The 19540-nt window shown below is 35.2% G+C and overlaps 1 protein-coding gene across 3 annotated transcripts in view; it reads left to right on the top strand.

The window, feature by feature from the left end:
* RIC1 (RIC1 homolog, RAB6A GEF complex partner 1) overlaps positions 1-19540 on the top strand; it is a 47838-nt gene that overhangs the window by 11513 nt on the left and 16785 nt on the right. Inside the window, exons 3-10 of one of the 3 annotated variants that reach the window (XM_032205781.1) lie at positions 4357-4433; positions 13939-14046; positions 14739-14881; positions 15181-15317; positions 16394-16485; positions 17741-17829; positions 18784-18928; positions 19412-19460. In XM_032205781.1, the coding sequence (XP_032061672.1) occupies positions 4357-4433; positions 13939-14046; positions 14739-14881; positions 15181-15317; positions 16394-16485; positions 17741-17829; positions 18784-18928; positions 19412-19460 (840 nt within the window). The remainder of the gene's footprint in view (positions 1-4356; positions 4434-13938; positions 14047-14738; positions 14882-15180; positions 15318-16393; positions 16486-17740; positions 17830-18783; positions 18929-19411; positions 19461-19540) is intronic. The other 2 variants (XM_032205783.1, XM_032205782.1) reach the window with 2 other exon arrangements.

Raw genomic sequence — 19540 nt, forward strand, 5'->3', positions numbered from 1 at the left:
TACCATTACCTTCATGCCTCAAATCAGCTAAACTGCTGGTGATCCCATTTTTGTGTATATAATGCTGGGGTAGACTTTTATCAGTAGTTGATTTAGAATGTTTAAACTGCCTAAAAGGAACTGATGAAACCAGTGCAGGAAAGTGTTTCTATTAGTGTAAGATTTTATCTGCAGATCTTATGTGTTAATAATTACCAGTAAAGGCAAGAAGGAGAATTCTATAGCATTTGCCATGAATGAATAAATAATTCTTTGATTTTTAAAACACAGAATATAGTCACAAGTGAACTACCTATTTCAATTACATCTTTATGCCGGAATTCAGAAGAGATTTAGATTTTTAAATTTAATTAGTTTGTATATTATTTTTTCCTGTGATATTGGAATCAATTTGCTGAAGAGACATTATTGTTCAGCTAACATACGGACTAGCTTTATTTTTTGCCCGTTTAGTTACCGCACTTTTAAGTTTTTCTGCAGCTAAAAGCATTGTGTTCTTTTCTCCAAGTGACATCAGATTGTAAATGCTTGTATCTTAAAGTCTGTTTGTAAACTTAAGTTTCACAAAATAAAACTCAAAATGGTCAGTTTACAAAATAACTGTCACGACTTTTCTAATATCCGTGTTTCTTATGTTAATATTGCATTTCCTGAGAGTGTGTGTGTATATATATATACACACAAATAGTGTAGACAAATATGTTTATTATACTAGTTTTATCATCAGCTTTGGATAGCAATTTTTTTTAGTAAGCTGTTGAAACATGAGGTTTAATTTAAAACAGATATGAGGTTTAATTTAAAACAGAGAAGACTACTCAGATATAGAAACACAGATATTTTTGTTATAGAGAGACAGTGGACGAAAGGCAGTAATGGGAGGCCTAATTAAGAAGGTGTTTCTGCTGATGCATGGCAATCTTGTCCCCAAGTAAAACTATGCACTTCTTTCCAACAGAAAAGGTATTGTGTCCATTCTTTGTGACTTTTCCTTAAGGAGAATACTAATAGGAACAAGTGAAGGAGCTGGTAGCAAGGCTAGCTAATAAATAAAAAAAAATATTTTACACTTCTAGTTTTGTTGAAGTTATTAGTGCAGTCCTATGCCATAGCTTAAACATCTTAATTTGAAAGCTTTTCAGTGATTTAGTTTTTAGCTGTTGTTACCTGTGCCCTTGAATTTATTGTTTGTAGTTGTGTGTGTAATAATAAAATCATTGTACTTTGTTTTTCAAATGTGAACAGAAGTTTTTTTTATGTTCTTAGCAAATGTACCACTTAGCTATTTTTTTTTAAGTGCCAATAATGGGCAGGGGAGTTGGGAGTTAGGGGCAGTGATCCACAGTGCTATTTCTTTCTTTCTTTCTGCCAAAGTGTTCCGAGAATCTCAGAAAAAAAAATTACTTCATAGCGTTTATTGTGAGGTGATTATTATTGTACTAAAGGCAAACTTTGATCTAACACATGAAGCATTATAAAATACCTCAGGTAGCTTTAATGGTATGTAGTTAAACAAGCTTAAGCAGTTCCCACACTCATCCTCTAGAAATTCTAGCTTCTGTTACTAATAGTATCTTTTACTGCTAAACTCTTGGCACATGTTTAAACTGACTGTCTTGCTTTGAACTATCACATATTCACTATCATTCGTATATTGTTGATTTTGGTAGAAAATAACCAGGATCAAACTCAACCCCCCGCCCCCCCCCCCACTCCCTCACCCTCCCAGTATTGTAGAGTTTCTTCTCTCATATTGGTGTATTTGTAATTTTACTACTGTTACTGTCTAGATTAGTATATACACCCATAGTAGCTAATTCTACTACCTTAATAAACCTGTGAAGTGAATCAAGATGCTTAAATGTAGAGAAAAATCCCAGGCGTTTTAGTCTTTCCCCTGGTGTGGGCAGTCCTCTGATACAAGCTACTCTTCAGGGTGCATTCCCATAGCTAAAGCAGAGCTTTATTAGGTACTGTAGCATATGAGAAACCGTGCAGTGACGTCTCTTGCAAGGCACTGAATGTTTATACTTTGATCATATTCATTCTGATAGGTTTTTATATTGTTTTAGAAATGTTTGTGACGCAGTGAAACTCACTGGAGTAACCAGCACTGTCACATGTTCCCTAATCAATCTGCAACAAATGCATGGTCGAATGCTTCTGCATTTCAGCCAGCTATTCATGGAATTAGAGGTTCAATTTAGAAATGAAGCTGTAACAATAGCAAGTTGTGCTTTGAATGGGATTTAGCTAAGGCCTTTGTACCTTAATATCAGTATAAAGATTACTTCACAGTATTGTTTTACTTTTCCTTCCAGTATAAGGTAACTTAGAGGTTAAATAATTAATGATGTAATGGAAAGAACTTGTAAAGATGTTAGAAATGAGCATGTTTCTTTACTGCATAATGCTTGAACATGATATTGCTGCACGTGGAAAATCTTCCATTTAATTTCGACCTGTCTCAAGATGACCATTATCATTTGGATTTTAGTTTTGCATAAGAAAAATATTTGCTTTGAATGAAAACAGTTGTGTTCTAAGTATATTCTTGACTTCTATGAAACTGAAAGAAATTTCTTTCGCAATAAAGCAAAATATTTGAGTGGGTAAAGAATGGCTTCTGTGAACTGATAAAGTAAGCTAACAAGTACTGCTGTTTCCTTTATTCCCGGAAAAGGAAACCAACCTTGCAAAGCAACTTGAAACTATGCATTTTGGTGCTTCTTGTCTTTTAGTAATAGTGCTTTAGGTACATGCCTAGCTCATATTAAAATATTTGTATGGAACTACTGGTTAACTGAAATGTATTTGCCAGAAGGTCAAATTTGTGCTTTAAACAAATCTTATATATTAATTTTGAACAACTAACCTTACTGGTCATCTGCTTGTCTTGTGCTTATACAAACACTCGATCAGCTTCTACTGATGACTGGAACATCTGATAACTAAATGATTTATATTCGTTATCCGAATAGCATAGTAGTTTAAAGTCAGTCTTCCAGAATAACAGAATGTGACTTGGTATTGGATTATAGTAAAACTTTTTTTCAGGCACTGGAAGATTTTAAAAAGGCATTATGACAACTAAAGATACTGTTTGACAGGAGAATTTTTCAAAACCTACCTGGATGACTAACAGCGAGAGGCTGTGCTTACCTTCTTTGCAGTCTTCTGCAGAGAGGGACCTGGGAGTCCTGGTGGGCAGCAGGCTGACCATGAGCCAGCACTGTGCCCTGATGGTCAAGAAGGCCAATGGGATCTTGGGGTAAATTAGGAAGAGTGTTGCCAGCAAGTAAAGGAAGGCGATCCTGCTCTTCTACTCTGCCCTGGTGAGGCCTCACCTGGAGTCCTGTGTCCAGTTCTGGGCTCCCCAGTGCAAGAGGGACATGGAGCTACTGGAGAGAGTCCAGAGGAGGGCTACGAAGGTGACTAGAAGACTGGAGCACCTGTTGTATGAGGACAGGCTGAGAGAGCTGGGCCTGTTTAGCCTGGAAGAAAGAAGACTGAGGGGAGACCTCATCATTGTGTACAAATTTGAGGGGAGGGTAACAATAGGATGGAACCAGTCTCTTGTCAGTTGTGCACAGTGAGAGGATGAGAGGCAACAGGCACAAACTGAAGCACAGGAGGTTCTGGCTGAATATAAGAGGGCATTTCTTTACTGTGAGGGTGACAGAGCACTGAACAGGTTGCCCAGAGAGGTTGTGGAGTCTCCTTCTCTGGAGATATTCAAAACCTGCCTGGATGCCCTCCTGCATGGTGTGCTCTAGGTGATCCTGCTCAGCAAGGGGGTTGGACTGGACGATCTTCAGAGGTCCCTTCCAGTCTCAGCCATTCTGTGATACTGTTATGTCCATCTGCGTTCAAGTAGATGGAAGTTTTGCTCTGAAGGCCTGACACATAATACTAGATGCTTACTACATTAACTCTCTCCTTTGCAAGAACATAGTTCCTTCTCTCCTGTTCAAAGCACAAGTTGCCATTTCTACAGGCTCATTTCTCCTTTTGATAATTAGGTGCCCCAGTTCTGAATATCTGCTGTAGCTGTCTGATCTTATGTATTTAGATCTATACGAGTTGGGGAAATCTCTGTTGGACACATACATCCACAATGTTTTTTTCATATTTTCTTTCTTTTCTGAGTGATCCATTCAGTGGATTTTAAGGGGTAGTAGGGATTTTAATTAGAATGAATTTCAAAGTACCATTTTTTTCAATATGTCTGAAAGCTGATACAAGTGTATGTTTGTGCTTAATATACGTGAGACATACATAGAAATTAAAAGAATCTGTATAGACTTTACTCATGCTTCTAGACCAGGTGTATATTTATCAGTATTTCTCTTTCAGACTGCAAAGGGATACATCTTGTTTTTTGAAATTCCATCAGCGAGAGACAAGTATCTTTATGAGCCAATGTATCCAAAGTAAGTATTTTAAATTTTCTTTTGCATCTCCACAATGTGGAAAAATACAACCAGACAAGTCCTAGGCAGATAATATGATTAAAAACGTATTCTTCCAGTGTGTGTTTTAAACATTGATATGTATATGGAGCACCATTCTCATGAGTTGTAATCAGTTCAGAAGGAAGCTGATTTACTTGGTTTGCTATTCACTGATAGGATTCCTTAGGTCAATTTTATGAGCTCTCAAAATTCTAAATACCAGGGTTGAAATCATCTAATTCTGTAATTGATTTAAGGCAGTCTATTGAATTCCTGATTTGTCACAAGCCTTAATAGTTAGTTTAGAATAGTTCAGTTAAATAAATCATTTTTCTTAGGAATTACTAGGGTACAGGTTTTTAAAGGTTCCTGTCCTCCCTCCAGCTTTGTAATAACGTAGAGATTTTTGAAACAAAGAGGGAAGGAATTCTCAAAGAAAGAATATGAACTGTTCTTAGTAAGAATATGCAAATATTTTAGCTGTAATGTGTTATATTGTCATTATCTTACTTTCCTTATTTTGAACCACATAATACATTCCTTTTGTTAAAATGTAAAGTGAAATCACATTGGATATGTTTGTGGTTGACTTCTTTGAGTTCTAATGTGATTTGGCAAAACTGAAAAATATTTAGGAGACATGAAAACCTTAAGGGGTGTATTTGTGTGTCTTTGTATGTTCACATGGGTAGAATCTGTAGTCATTGATAGGATCAAATTTGCCCAGAGGAACAGTGAAATGCTCCTTTATAGTGTATGTATGTTTTCATGTTTTTATAACAAGTTTAAACAAAGTTGATGGGTAGGTGTCTGCAAGTAGAGATTTGTGAAGAGTGTTGGGTAACTGATGATATCACATAAGGGGAAAACATTTTAAAATAACTATTAAATCATTAATGTTTAAAATTTTAATTTTTGTGAAGATATGGGTTTTTTAATCTCAATTCATTTACAAGTATTTATAGGAAGAAATGACTTAGCAGCTAGTAGATGATTTCAAACTGAATTAGTTCTTGCTTCATTAAGTGGAAAATGGTGTGTACGACAATACTGTAATGCATCTTTTTGCCTCTGAAACAGCCCTCAAAGCTCTGAAATTAAGTGGAATGTACTGTTTCCCATATTTGTCTGTTTTCCAAAAACTTAAGACCAATATAGATAAGTTATATTACATTACTTGTCTTTTCTGAGACAGATTTTGACGCTGACTTTTCACATCTGACTTACAGTCATCAGATAAAAAGAAGGAAGAAAAGAGAAATTTAACTTGATAAAAACCTGTTGAAATGAATAAAGGAATAGTAGAATATCTACAGCTGCACATAAAGCAGAAGACTAAACAATTATGCTCTTCCATTGGGAATGTAATTTTCAACTGTTAAAATCTAAAACTGAATGGAAGTCTGTATAAAATATGCAGTAAGCAAGAAAGAAATCTTAAAAAAATTTTAGACATGACGCATGAAGGCAGGTTTCAAAATATCTATTAAGCAGTTAATGGCTGCTGTTAGTTTATGTTAAGTTAGTTAATGACTGGTTAGTTTACCTTTCATATAAAAGTATTAAATGTTTTTTGTGGTAAACCTAAAAGTGTATGTTTTATGAAAAAGTATCTGTTAGATGAGCTGTGTGTTGAATGGCAATATATTTTAGATGTGTTTATCTAGCCAAAAGGATATAATGCTTTTTCTATGGCTGAAAAGGACAAGGTGAATGTCCCTAGAGTGTTTATGATGGGTTGCTCACAATCTCCTAAGACTAATTCATGGACTTAACTTTAAGAAGATGAATGATCTCACTGAATTTACTGGGATTACTAGACTATCTATATTTAGCTCTCAATTTTGAAAACCTGCTTAACATTACCATTGTTCTGATTATATTAATCAAAAGAAAGACATAAACCCAATAGCATTTGTGTGTAAATTATCTGCTGTGATTAACTTCAAATTTCTGTAAGCTCTTATGAGGAGTTGAATTTTCTGTGCAGCTGCATTGCTTTGTCTTGTAGACAGTTTCTGTAGTTCTTTGTAGTTTCTTTTTTGTAGATCAAATATTGAACAAACAAATGAAGGAAAAAAAAAAAAACAGACACACAAATCCAAAATCTCTGGACTGAAACTAACTTTCTTTTAGGATATGTTTGTTTTCCAAAGAGTAGGTTATTTCACTGAAACACTGGATTTCATTTCTACTGGACCGAACAGTATTAAAAAATGCATTCTGTTAACTTTGAAATTATGAAAAGTCATTGTAAGGGCTTGTACTTGACTTGTATGGTGTATGAAAGGGGTCATCTTACTGTTTTGTCCCACTGTAGCAGGATGTTCTTGGCTCCTTCCTTTATGTTGGCAGTAGTCATTATGCAGCTGAGCCAGGTTGCTGACCCCATGCAGAAGCTAAACCTGCCTCTCTCCTTTCTTTACCTTCCCTGGATTCTAGTAGCTTAGCTTACAGGCTCTCATAAAATATAATGGAGGTTTGGTAGTAGAAACTGGTGACCTTGAAGTAGCAATGAGTGCAAGGAAGCAATCATTACAGCTTTGTTTTTTAGCAGGATTTAGTAGTGATACTTGAGTGATGATTCTCTTTAGTTGGTGATGAAGGAATTGCTTGTTGTGTTGTAGCTCTCATGCAGATATTAATTCTGGCTTGTCCAGCTCTGTCTTACATAGTTATTTAAGTTATCTGTGAGTGGAAGGGCGGTGATTTTTGCAAAGTAAAAGGAAGATTTAAGGCTGTCCTGGCATTATGAGTATGGTAGGACTGTGTCTTATCAACTGCTAGAAACAAGTCATTAGAAACAGTGAAATGGATGAAAAACAGGTTCAATTGTAGGACCACACACTTTGCATATTTTAGGTAAAGTATTTTTTTCCTCTACTTCTCTTTGGCTATCTCCACAATGTACTGGAAAGTTAAGATATGTTATAGAATATTATCAGTTCTGTTTTGTTTCTAGCTAATGGGCACACTTGTGTCAGTGCTCCTAAAAGTTGTACTTGCTGTAATTTGTAAAATTCTGAAAATCTGCTTAGTGTTGACGATCTGTCCATATCTACTAACAGTTCTGTAATAATGGCCAGTTCTGACTGAGTCATAGAGGGTAAACATCATGGCTAAAAAAAATAAAACAAAAGGAAAACTCTTTTAACACACCTTCAGCTTGAAAGGAACTCTTGTGTGTTGCAGCTAAACATATTGAGATTGTGGTGTACTGGAAATACATGCCAGCAACATCCTCAGCTCTTCACCAGGGTCCTGAAGCAAGACTTTCTTGCTTAAGCAGTATTATGAAGTTGAACTTGTGTTTACGTTTGATCAAAAATAACTTTTGAAAAAAAGTAAGAAATGTTGTGTTCAAATTATTCTGTCAGCTTAGCTCTCATATAAACACAACACGCATATCTTACTGAAAATAAATAAAAAATGTAAAAAAAAAAAAAAAAAAAAGGTGCTAATATGTATGATAAACTTTTTCAACTTTAGGTTTTTGTATTCCTCTCTTTTAGGACACTGGTGGGTGCAGTAGAGGTACAGCTTTGTAAAGCATTAGTATTTTTGAAAGAATTGCTTAAGAATTTACTTGGTAGTTGAAGTGTCCAAATACTGGTTTAGCCTTCACTTGAAGAAATGGACCAAAGGTGTCACTGAAAATAAAAATCACCTCTTTCATTCCTCTGGGAGAGAGATACAGTCCTTCCTGTTTAATTTGTTTTTAATATAAAATTGTTATGATATATAGCTGTTGATCAAGATAATCCAGAAGACTTTGCCTGTAACTGAAATGTTAATAGAACTACTCCAGCATACAGGTATTGTGTAAACTGTAATTATGCATGCAAATTTTTTTTTGCTGGTACAGCTCGAACAAATGCCTAAAAAAAAAAAAGCTGCATGGAAGTAGTGGGAAGTGACAGAAACACTTCTGCTGCTTATACTTCAATACACATTGCAGTATATCTGGTTATGACACTTCTTTTTAGGGCCAAGTCTCTCTTCCAGTTTAGCTCTTCTACTAAGCCTGTGTTGATTAAAGTGTGAATTGGGACTAAAATCTCGTTGTCTGAATGCAAGAGTCTCTGCCTTCCCATATCTTTTAGTCATGTAAAATAATCAGATTTTGGAAAGTAAGCCTGGGGAAAAAAACGCGTCTTCCTTGCTGCTACTGTTTGTTTAAAACCAGACAGGAACTGGAATCTAGGAAAATTGATTTCCTGTTGAAAAATGCCCATTTGGCATGACTTCCTCCTTTTCTTATCAACCTACCATAATGGTATTTATATTCTGAAATTTGGTTTTAATGAAAGTGTTGGAATTCAAGATTAGAGAAGCTACAGCCTACAAAACATCCTAAATTTGTTCTATCAATACCTGAGGTCATAAATCTTATGAAATTGAGAATTCATTATGTACTTTAAGATGATTGAGTGAGCAATTCTTAAATTTTAGATATGTTGTGCCTTTCAGAGTTTAACTGGTTTGAAATGTACTTGATATTGTATCTAGATGTAGATAATGTAAGGGTTAAGGAACTGACCAGTTCAGTGTTATCCACATTTTATGTAAAAGCTAAAATTAGTTTAATGTCATAAAAGTAATACATCAGAAATGCAGCGTTCTCTGTGAATTCCGAGTATTTTTTCCAGATTAAAAAAGGACACTTTTTACACTTCATCTGGAGTCACTTGATAAGTGGGGGTGTTTGTATTTTTTGTTATTGTTGGTTTTGTTTTTTGTTATTGTTGGCTTTGTTTGTTTGTATGTCAAACTTTTTAAAAAGATTTTTAGGAGTGTTAGGAGTTGAAATTGTTCTCTTGAAGGGAATATTTCTGGCTCTGCTTATATTTGGCTAGGACTTGCTAGCTTGTTCTTGGAGTGAATGCTGAGTGAAAATTTAGACTAACAAATCAAGCAGGACACTAAAAGCATAAAAAAAAAATAATTGTTTTTTAAATTGAGCCAGAATAGTCTGCAACTGCTCCAGCTCTTAAAATCTTTGATCCAGTTCGTAGCAGACTTGGAAGAGAATCAAGTATTGGCTATTAGCCCACGTACTGGGATGCTTCCCTGCAGTGAACACAAGTACAAAGTCCTGCTTCAATTAGTTCACTCTGATTTTACCACCATATTACTAAAATTACAACAAAATAAAACTTGAAGAATATGTATGTATAAAATAATACAATGGTAAAATATAATTAATCTCCACAAGTGATATGCTTAAGAAAAGTGGCAGTACACACAAGCACGCTTGTAACATTTTAAGTTGTGGCAAAGTATGGTAATATTTCTTTGAGGATTTCCCAAAGGGATTTGTACAGGTACTGTATAAATCGTGTCATAGGGAAGAGATGTGCAACAGCGTCACAACTGAGGCTTCCCTGTATTGATCTGTTAATTATTTCTGTTTAGAGTTTTGGCAAAGAGATTAATACAAGATTTGTCAGTGAAGAGACAGCGTGCAGTCGCTTAATGCTGAGGATATTCTTGCCTTAAAACAAACAAAACAACAAAAAAAAAAGAAAAAAGAAAAAAAAAAACTTTGTGGCTAATAAGCTTAAAAATGGATGTTGTATTCTAACCACCATGGGTACTTGAACAAGTTAATGTTTGTATGCCAGTTTACATTCTTGTATTGTTGCTTATACGTCTGGTTAGAGTATTCGTGTCCTACTTATTTTTGGCATTTTTCAAACCTTTCTTCTTTCCTATAATAAGTCTGTTTATAGGTGCCATAAATTACCTCATCAGTTGAGGACTTTTTGCCTGATTCAGTGGACTTAAGATTAGAGTGTACAAATGTTTTGAACTTTCAACTCTACATGGGTAACTGATGAGGTGTACAGTTAATTAACTTACTAAATAATTTTTCTTCGGAGTTCAGTTTGTGCTAAAACTTAACTGTGTGTTTTTTCCCTATTAAAACAACAAAGATGATTTTGGCTTTGGTTGGATAATGTATATTTAAAACTAGATTAGTTGCAGAATTTTTATTAAGCATTATGGCACTTACTAGCCCAGGCTGTGGTTCAGGAGGATTAAAATGTCATCAAGAAATCTTTGAAACTGGGTAATTTGTTAAACCATTTCACTTTTGAAAATGAAGAGTTGATTAATATGCTAGCTGGTTATTATTCTCAAACCACAGGAACATATTACCCATTTTGGTAGAAAAGGCTCTATAAAGAATTACCTTTCTAAACCCTTCCTCATTCTTTATAGTTGTATCCATATGCTCTCTCTAAAGTTTTGTCCAGCTTTTGGTGATCTGTGTGCATATAACTATGGATTAAGCTGGACATATTTCATCTGCTGGTGGCTGGCTGCAGTATCTGGTGGAGATTCGTAGGTTTAGAGGTCAGAAGGCTGAAGCTGTAAGGAAATGAGAGCTCATAGTGCAACTTCTTAAAAGTTGTTTCAGAACTGTTCATGTTTTCAACTTTTAATATGTTCTAATACGGTTTCAGGTGTTAACATCTTTTCCGATAAAGAGTATCAATTATTTCCCAAGCATCTCTAAATTGAATAGTAGGAAATGATTCTTCGGTATATTTTTGTTGTTGTTTGCTTTTTTAAAATATTTTTCTTGGATCAGGGATGCAATGGGAGATTCTTAGCACTCAGAATTGAGAATAGACTTATTCAAAGGTTTAGTTATATTAACAGATGTGGCCAATATCTTTTAAATTTAATGTATGAAGTATCAAAACGTGGGGCTTTGACAACCCTCCAGCTACATATGGGAATTAAGACTGAACTCTGAAACTAAGTGACAGATGAAAGATTTTTCACTTAAAATTTCTGCCCTGTCATTTCAAGTACAAACTCATTACCTTTATGACAATGTTTTTACATACCTACTGAAATAAATATAGAAGTGAAATAATTACATTTGTTTCAACATGCAGCTAGTTGGTCACTTTGATGTGTCCATTCCTCTCAATTCTTGTGTAAAAGAGTTACTTAAAATTTGGATACAACGGTAGCAGATGCTGATGTGGCAAGGCAGACCAAACATTCCTTCCTGCCTTCGTCAGCAGAGCACGTTCTTCATTTAAAGGTCAAAGTAGCTTAACTAGTAAGGCTGACTCATGCAGATGTGGACTGTATGAACACAGCGTACTTTGGATTGTACAACCCCTGAACCCATAGTAAGGGTATAGGTTGAATTGATGAATTTGACATAATCATAGGTAATGAACTAAAATACTGACATTGAGTTTCAATCGTGACAACAGGGGCACAGTGGCAAAAGATATTCTCTGCAGCTAGTAACAAATTGGCTGAAACTAGCTTGTGAAATTGAAAACATTCAAATAGTCTTACAAACTATTTTTATCAAAGGTGTTTAAAGAAGAAGAACCCTGCCCCCATGGAAGTTTCTCTTTCAGCACACACACAAAAAAATTAAATACTAAACTGTGGCGTTCCCATTCTGGTTTTATAATTTGTGTTCTGCAGAAACAGAGTTTATACTTTTGTTATGTACCTCAGTGAGTTACAAGATTCATGTTGTGTGGTGTGTTATATACACATAACAGCAACAGTGAAATATTACACAATGCTTTTCTCTCACCTTTTGTGGTTTCATTACAAATTTCTGTTGTAACACTGACTCTTGATAAGCTGCAGTCCTTTTGTGTTGCTTGTGATTATACTGTCTGGAACTGTATGACTGCATAGATTGAAAGGCATGCATTCAAGTACGTGGGGGTTTCTGGGTGTTTTCTGTCCCCTTCTCCAACCTTCAGGATGATACCTTTGGAGATAGTGACAGATGTGGATAAATTAATTCTGTATACTATATTTTTTTATCTGTGACCTCTCTGATTCTAGAAGATGCCAAGCCAGAGCAGATGGGTTTGGTCTCAGAAATGTACAAGAATCACGGAATCAGAGAATGGTTGGGGATGGAAAGGACCTTAAAGCCCACCCAGTTCCAACCCCCTGCCATGGGCAGGGACACCTCCCACCAGACCAATTTGCCCAAAGCCCCATCCAGCCTGGCCTCGAACACCTCCAGGGATGGGGCATCCACAGCTTCTCTGGCCAACCTGCTCCAGTGCCTCACCACCCTCTGAGTGAAGAATTTCCTCTTAATATCCAATCTAAACCTCCCCTCTTTTAGTTAAAAGCCTCTTGTCCTATGACAATCCCTGACAAAGAGTCCCTCCCCAGCTTTCCTGTAGGCCCCCTTTAGGTATTGGAAAGCCACTATATGGTGTCCCTGGAGCTTTCTCCTCTCCAGGCTGAACAACCCCAACTCCCTCAGCTTGTCATCCTAGGAGAGATGCTCTGGCCCTTTGATCATTCTCATGGCCCTCCTTTGGACTTTATGGTCACCGTGTTTTTTTCTTAAGAGATGTTACTCTTTATGTCTGTTAACTCCAGCTTGTCAGAGGTTGCTTTGGTCTTACCTTAGCTAGCGTATGTATAGCTTTGTGTAAGAGGATGTTGTATCCATTGAAGGACAGGTGATCTAAATTTTACATTTTGTTATAAAATGGTAGTGGAATTAAGGCACTTGACACCATCTGAGATCAAGAAAGGCAGGAAGGAGATTAAGGTGTTGTTGTGCTATCAAACTTACCAAAAACTGCAGCTGCTTAATTTTCTGCCACATCTTAGGTAGTTGCATTGGCTACCCTGCTGATAGTGTTTTCTTAAAACCTAAGTAAAGGTGAGGTAGATTTGTGTACACATGTGTTTCTGACTAACGATGTTAGACAAAATGCTTAACTTGTCTGCCGTGCCTTTTTCATGCACATTTGGTGTTGTTTACTAGTATAATGCTCATTTCACCACTGGGTCATATATGTCACAATACTTAGGATAGTTCAGGATTCTTGTTTGTTCTTTTAATCATTAGCCAAACACATGGCACATCAAATAGACACCTAGATAAATAAGGAATGCTTTAATAATGCTGTACTGAGTTTCATTAGAGAATGAAATGCAAAATGTAAAAAGAGAAAAATACATCTTTCTGCGTTTAGAAGCTGATAAAGTGTAATGGTCAATTTTAAGGAAGTTCCGTCATCTTTCTTCTTCTCTTGGTAGGCTATAAATGTATTGTTAATTTGCTTGAGGGAAAGAGTCTTACAGATTAGTATAATAAAGTCTACCTATTGAGTTGTGCATGATGAATTGATAGTATAAACACGGATCTGGCAAAAAGAACTGAAGAAACATGAGTATTTTTCAGTCTAAAATATCTGTAATGCATGTTGGCAAGGAATGAATTTGAGATGGCTATTGTAGCATTCACAATCTGTTTGCTGTCTTATTTTGCTTGCTTACTCCTTTTAGGCATGTAGGATGACTACGCTTTTTCCACTACAATTGCGTTCTACATATCAAGTGTTCCTTGTGGCAGGTTGTAGAAGAATATAAAGCAAAAAGTCAGTGAGAAATGTAAAACTAACTCTTACCTTTTTCGACTGCCATCTCGTTTCAATTTTAATATTTTCCTTGTTTTTAGAGGAAGTCCACATCTGAAGGGAACACCACATTATAAAGAAGAGCAATGTGCTCCTTCTTTAAGTCTAGAAATGAAGAAAGTGCTGGATCTGCAAGCTTCTATCACAAGGTATGCTCAATAATCATGTGTTTAGAATATTTCTCCTAATGAGAAACTTTCATATGAAACAGGAAGGGGATGGAAAAAACTTTCTCGTAAGCCTAAGAAGTTGAGAAAGTGTATTGCTGTTTAGGAATTATTTCTTTCTGTGTTTGCCTGTGCTGGTACTGTTTGTATGTAGAAACATGAAGAAAAGGCTATGTTTATGTTCAGTACTACATTATATTACTACGAATGTTACTGTACTTGGGCTGAAAGTATGGATTAGAGATTTCATGGAAACCTAGGTACATCCGAGCAAAACTGTAGGCAGAATTTCAACATTTCTTCAGCTGTTTGCAGATGATCCCCATTTTTTTCTGAAAAAAGTTTCATTTTTTTTTGTGGTGATTGCCTTCCCTATTCCCTATCAGAAGCATGAAAATGACATTCTGTGGTTTGCTAGCTAAACCATTATTCTGACAATACAGACCTGTTAATGACTTCTGATACCTAGAGAAAAACAGAGACACTGTATTTTATATTCTTTATAGCTTATTGTATAAAGGGTTTATGCACTCAGGTTATAATTTATTTGGTGTAACTTCTCAAGTTATTCATTATACAAAAGGCAGCTGTGTAGTGTTTGTTACGCTAGTTGATAAATCTGTGACATGGGTTTGAGATAGAGATTTTTAGAGAATGACAAATACATTTGTTAGTTTGCAGTCCATGTTAGAGGATCTACTTGTTGCTACTGCTGATGGATTTCTCCATCTTGTTCACTGGGATGGTATGACCAATGGAAGGAAGGCTATCAACCTGTGCACAGTTCCATTTTCTGTGGATCTGCAGTCTTCTCGAGGTAGGTTTGTGTTTTGTTCTTCTTCTTTTCGGTTGGTTTGTTTTGTGGCCATCTGTGGTTTCTTTGGTGGTTTGTGTTTTTTTGTTTGTTTTTGTGATCTTAAGCTATTGGAGAAATACTGTGTAATATAAAACACAATCTGTTCTCAGAGATGAGAAAAAATTGCCTTTTATAAATGTGGACAAAGTAGCCAATTTAAATTAGTTTTTGCTGTGAAGTAGCAAGTAAGCAACTGAAAAGTCTGTTGGCTTTCAATATCATGGTGTTAATGTATTTTTAAATTACTGGTATTTTCTCAGCAGGTTCATTTTTGGGCTTTGAAGATGTTTACATCAGAGATATGGAATACTGTGCCACACTTGATGGTTTTGCTGTTGTTTTTAATGATGGCAGAGTTGGTTTCATTACACCAATGTCAAGTAGATTCACTGCTGAGGTATATTTCCTTTAGTATTTATAGCACACATTCTTCGACAGAAATTTTTCCCCTGGTCTCTGCATTCCAGTTAGCTTTCCATTTTAACTTTATGTTCAGCTACAAAGAAAGAAAAAAAGATAACAAACGTTTGAGAGAGAAAATAGAAACAGTACTGTATTTCATACCATAGTTTGAACTAGAATCTCTTAGGACTAGTACATGTCTATGGGAGAACATAACTAGTAGTAGATTTACTTTCTAATTGTTTATTGTCTCAGAATGTCATTCTAGTTCTGAGGTCTTACTACTGTCTCTGTGACAGACTTTTCTGTTTACCAGCCACAGGTATAGTTGTACAAAGTGGTTTCTCCTATGGCAAAGTATCATAGGTGCTATTTCTAGCTGTAATTAAGTCTTAACTCTTCTCATAGTGACAAGCATGTTTCAGATATTTTTTTTTTTATGGAAGCTTTTGTAAGCTAAGCACTTTCTTACCCGTAATTCAGCCTACAAACCTACATTTTAGCATTCAATCTCTTCCACTTTTGGTTACACCTGAAGTGGTCAGGCCATCAGACTAGATCTCTTGAGGTGCCTTTCAACCATTCTATTTGTTTTAATTACAAAAAAATAATAAAATTGTTTACTCAGACCCAAACTCCTTCACACTCTTAATGTTGCAATTTCATTTGTTGGAGATGGGAATTTATTTTTCTGGTTTTTGTTTTGCCTCTGTCCTTGGTACCACCTACCGATTTTTAGATGGTACAAGAACACACTTGCCTTATAAATACTGACTTGCTTTGGTCATTCAGAGCTGTGATGCACAAAAACTATTGCATATAAAACTGGTTTCGCTGTTCCTAATAAGAAAATAAAAAATAAAAAATCAGGAAGATGCCAGTACATAGGGAAACTGTTCTTCTGAAGCAAGTCAGTTAATATTGATATCTGCAATTGAAATTTACCAAGGTGATGAAGGTCAACTGGCAAATCTGTTATATGGTGTGCATAGGTAGCATGTGGGTAGAAAGCAGCTAGCATGAGTAAAAGCACTGTTGAACACCAAATCTTTTGACTTCCTTCCTTTACAGCAGCTCCATGGTGTTTGGGCACAAGATGTGATTGATGGAACTTGTGTGGCAGTGAATAACAAATACAGACTAATGGCATTTGGATGTGCTAAGTAAGTTTTGCAAGACTGGTTCAATGGGGAAAGGAAGTCTTTCCTTGTAAAAACAGAAGTACTAATTTATTCTTACCAACTTGTGTTGAAAAAGCTTTAAAGATGAAAAGGATCAGTCTTCCTAGGATAATATGCTGTGTCAAGAAATTAGGAGGGAAGGTGTTTTTTTATTTTTTTTTTTTAATAAATAAATACATAAAAAATGCCTGCTTGAAATTGCAGTTGATGCTTTTTTCAGCTCTGGGGAGGAGAAAAAAAGTGGTTGGACCAGTAGTGAGGATTGGAAATGTGGTACTGTCCCAGTTAATTTCAAAGCAGGATTATAAAGTCAATTTTAAGCTGTTAATCATAATAGTACTGGACAAAAAGTAGCACTTTGTACCCAGCTGGCAGAGTGATCTCTTCTGGTCAGGAAAAATGATGCCTATTTGAATAACTAGGAATATTTATAAATTAAACTTGAAAAATGTTGTAGTGTGTGATTTACTGCTCCTTCAAGACAGTTCCTCCTATATAATACTATTCCAGATAGTTCTGAGTGCAGCTTTTAAAAAAGTGTTTGTTTTTCAGAGCATTTCATAAGATGTGATAATCTGTGTGGTTTGGTCTTCAACTGTCTGAAATAGTATTCTCAGTTATAGTAACAACACAGTATGCTAGCATTTGCCTTTGAAAAATAGTTACTATATTTTTTTTAGTTACTTCTATGCTGCTGATGAAACTTTAGCAACTAGTAAAAAAATGAGTTTCTTTATGTGGATTGTCACGGTTGGAAGCTATGAACTATGTGGGTTGTGTATACATGGATGTTTTCAGAAAATACGGTCTTGGTTATAATAAGATTGGTTTTTCAGGTCCTCCACTGCCTTATTAAGTATGTTTTACAAATATGTCTTGTAAAGTGCTATGAGTGTTACTTGGCATAGTGTATCTGTTCTGGATGAATTTTGCACAAATGAGAAAATAGCAGACATAAAAATTAAGGTATTAATTTTTTTCTCCTTTTAGAAGGACAAGTGGGTATTTATAAAAGTCCTTGGCTTTTAACGAACTTAATGCAGCCTAAAGTTGTGTTATCTGCATTGACAAATTTTTTAAATTATTTTTATAACTTCTGTATATAAAGTAAAGAGTGAACTGTTTCTGAGAGTGGGAACACTGCTCTCAGATAATATGGAACAGCTTTTATTAATATCTTGAAACTGATGAGAAATCCGAATGGTTTGTAATCTAAAGCATGTGTAATTTCTTTCAGTGGCTCTGTGCAGGTTTATACAATAGATACCACCACTGGAGCCATGCAGTTTTCTCATAAATTGGAGTTGACACCAAAACAATATCCTGGTGAGCTAATTTTAATGCTAGAATTTTCCATCTGTTTTTGAGGAGGAACAAAGAACATTTTACCAGTTAACGATTTGTTGTTTCTATTACCACTGACAGCATTAGTTGTTTACTCTTGCAAATGTGTTGTAATTTACTCTTGTATATTTGCTCTTTTTGCTGATTGCTTTTAACTGTCATTTGGATGTGTTTCATGTGTGAGTTTTTTGGTTTGATCTGAGTTAGTAGGTTACAGATCTCGCTGCTGTCATGTGGTGCCTTTTTAAGTGTTGCAGGTGTCTGTAGTTCCCACATAGAGTTTTGGATTATTTTTTCATGATTTATCTGGGAAAATGAGATTATTGTCAAAAACTGAAATGAGCATAATAGAGGTTTAAAAGAGGTAGAAGTCAACTTGAAACAGTATGTACAGGGTCCCAAAATTACAAACATTTTCTTGAAGTAATCCATCAATCCCTTGCCTGAACTGCAGTGAACAAAAACTCAATAAATTTTTACATGTAGTGTAGTGATAAGTATTGCTGACTTGTGAGTGAGGAATGTATAAAAGGGTAAATTTCATCCTCAGTTGAAAATATGTGACTTAACAATAAATAAATAAATAAAAATAAGTAAATAAAACCATTATAGTCCAGCAAAGTGCCAAAGTAAGGGGTTTCAAGAGTGGCTATATTTTTTCCCCTAAATACTGTCTTAGCAGAATTGCAGTTACATAGTTATGTCATAGCACAGTATATTTTTGGCCTGTTTTCATGTGCTTTTAGTTTTCTATGAAACCAAACATTTGAAAGAAAATGTGAATTCTTAATTTGCTGCTTATTCATTTCAATGAATGCAGCAAAAAGTTACTGAAAAATCAAGTACTTACTTCTGTATATTTTTGTTTCTACTGTTAAGAGCAGTTGAAGGACATGACATTTCTCACATGGTATTTTACTGTCTGTTTTTAAACAGATATTTGGAATAAAACAGGACCTGTTAAACTAATCAGATGGTCACCTGATAGCTGTGTTGTTATGGTGACCTGGGAATGTGGAGGCTTGTCCTTATGGAGTGTTTTTGGTGCTCAGCTTATCTGTACTTTAGGAGGTGATTTTGCGTGAGTATGTCTTTCTCTAATGAAATTGTAAAATGTTTTATTAGGAAAAAGTTATTTTTCTAATTAAAATATACATAATTAGAAATTAATTAATTGAATTATTTTGTAATCTATTTCCATCATAATTCCATAGATGTTGGAGTCATTGAATACTTAGGAAGAGATAATTTGAAAAAAAAAAAATTGTATTTTTTTTTGTAGTGATCTCTTTTGGCCATAAAGGCAAATTACCCTAAAGCTAGGCCTCAACAGGCAAATATTATTAAAATTCCTTCAGTACCAGTATGTATTTGTTGAAAAATTGCCAACACACAAATCAAAATTCAGACAGTTTACTCTAGACACCTGACAGTTGTTTTGCCTTTTATGCTTTTTAGTCAGAGGTAAGGCAAAAATATGGCATCAAATGACAATAGAAAGGTAGGAAGATAACTTCTTATTTTTGAAGCAATGCTGAACTCAAACTTCTGTTCTATTTTTAAGGTATCAGTCTGATGGTACTAAAAAGGACCCTCTAAAGATCAGTTCTATGGTAAATATAAATGTGAAAAATACTGTAATGGGAGACTGCCTGTTACTTTTTTTAATTATTTTTAGTAAAATAATTCTAGA

Source organism: Aythya fuligula, chromosome Z (assembly GCF_009819795.1).
Source record: "Aythya fuligula isolate bAytFul2 chromosome Z, bAytFul2.pri, whole genome shotgun sequence".
Classification (NCBI taxonomy): domain Eukaryota; kingdom Metazoa; phylum Chordata; class Aves; order Anseriformes; family Anatidae; genus Aythya; species Aythya fuligula.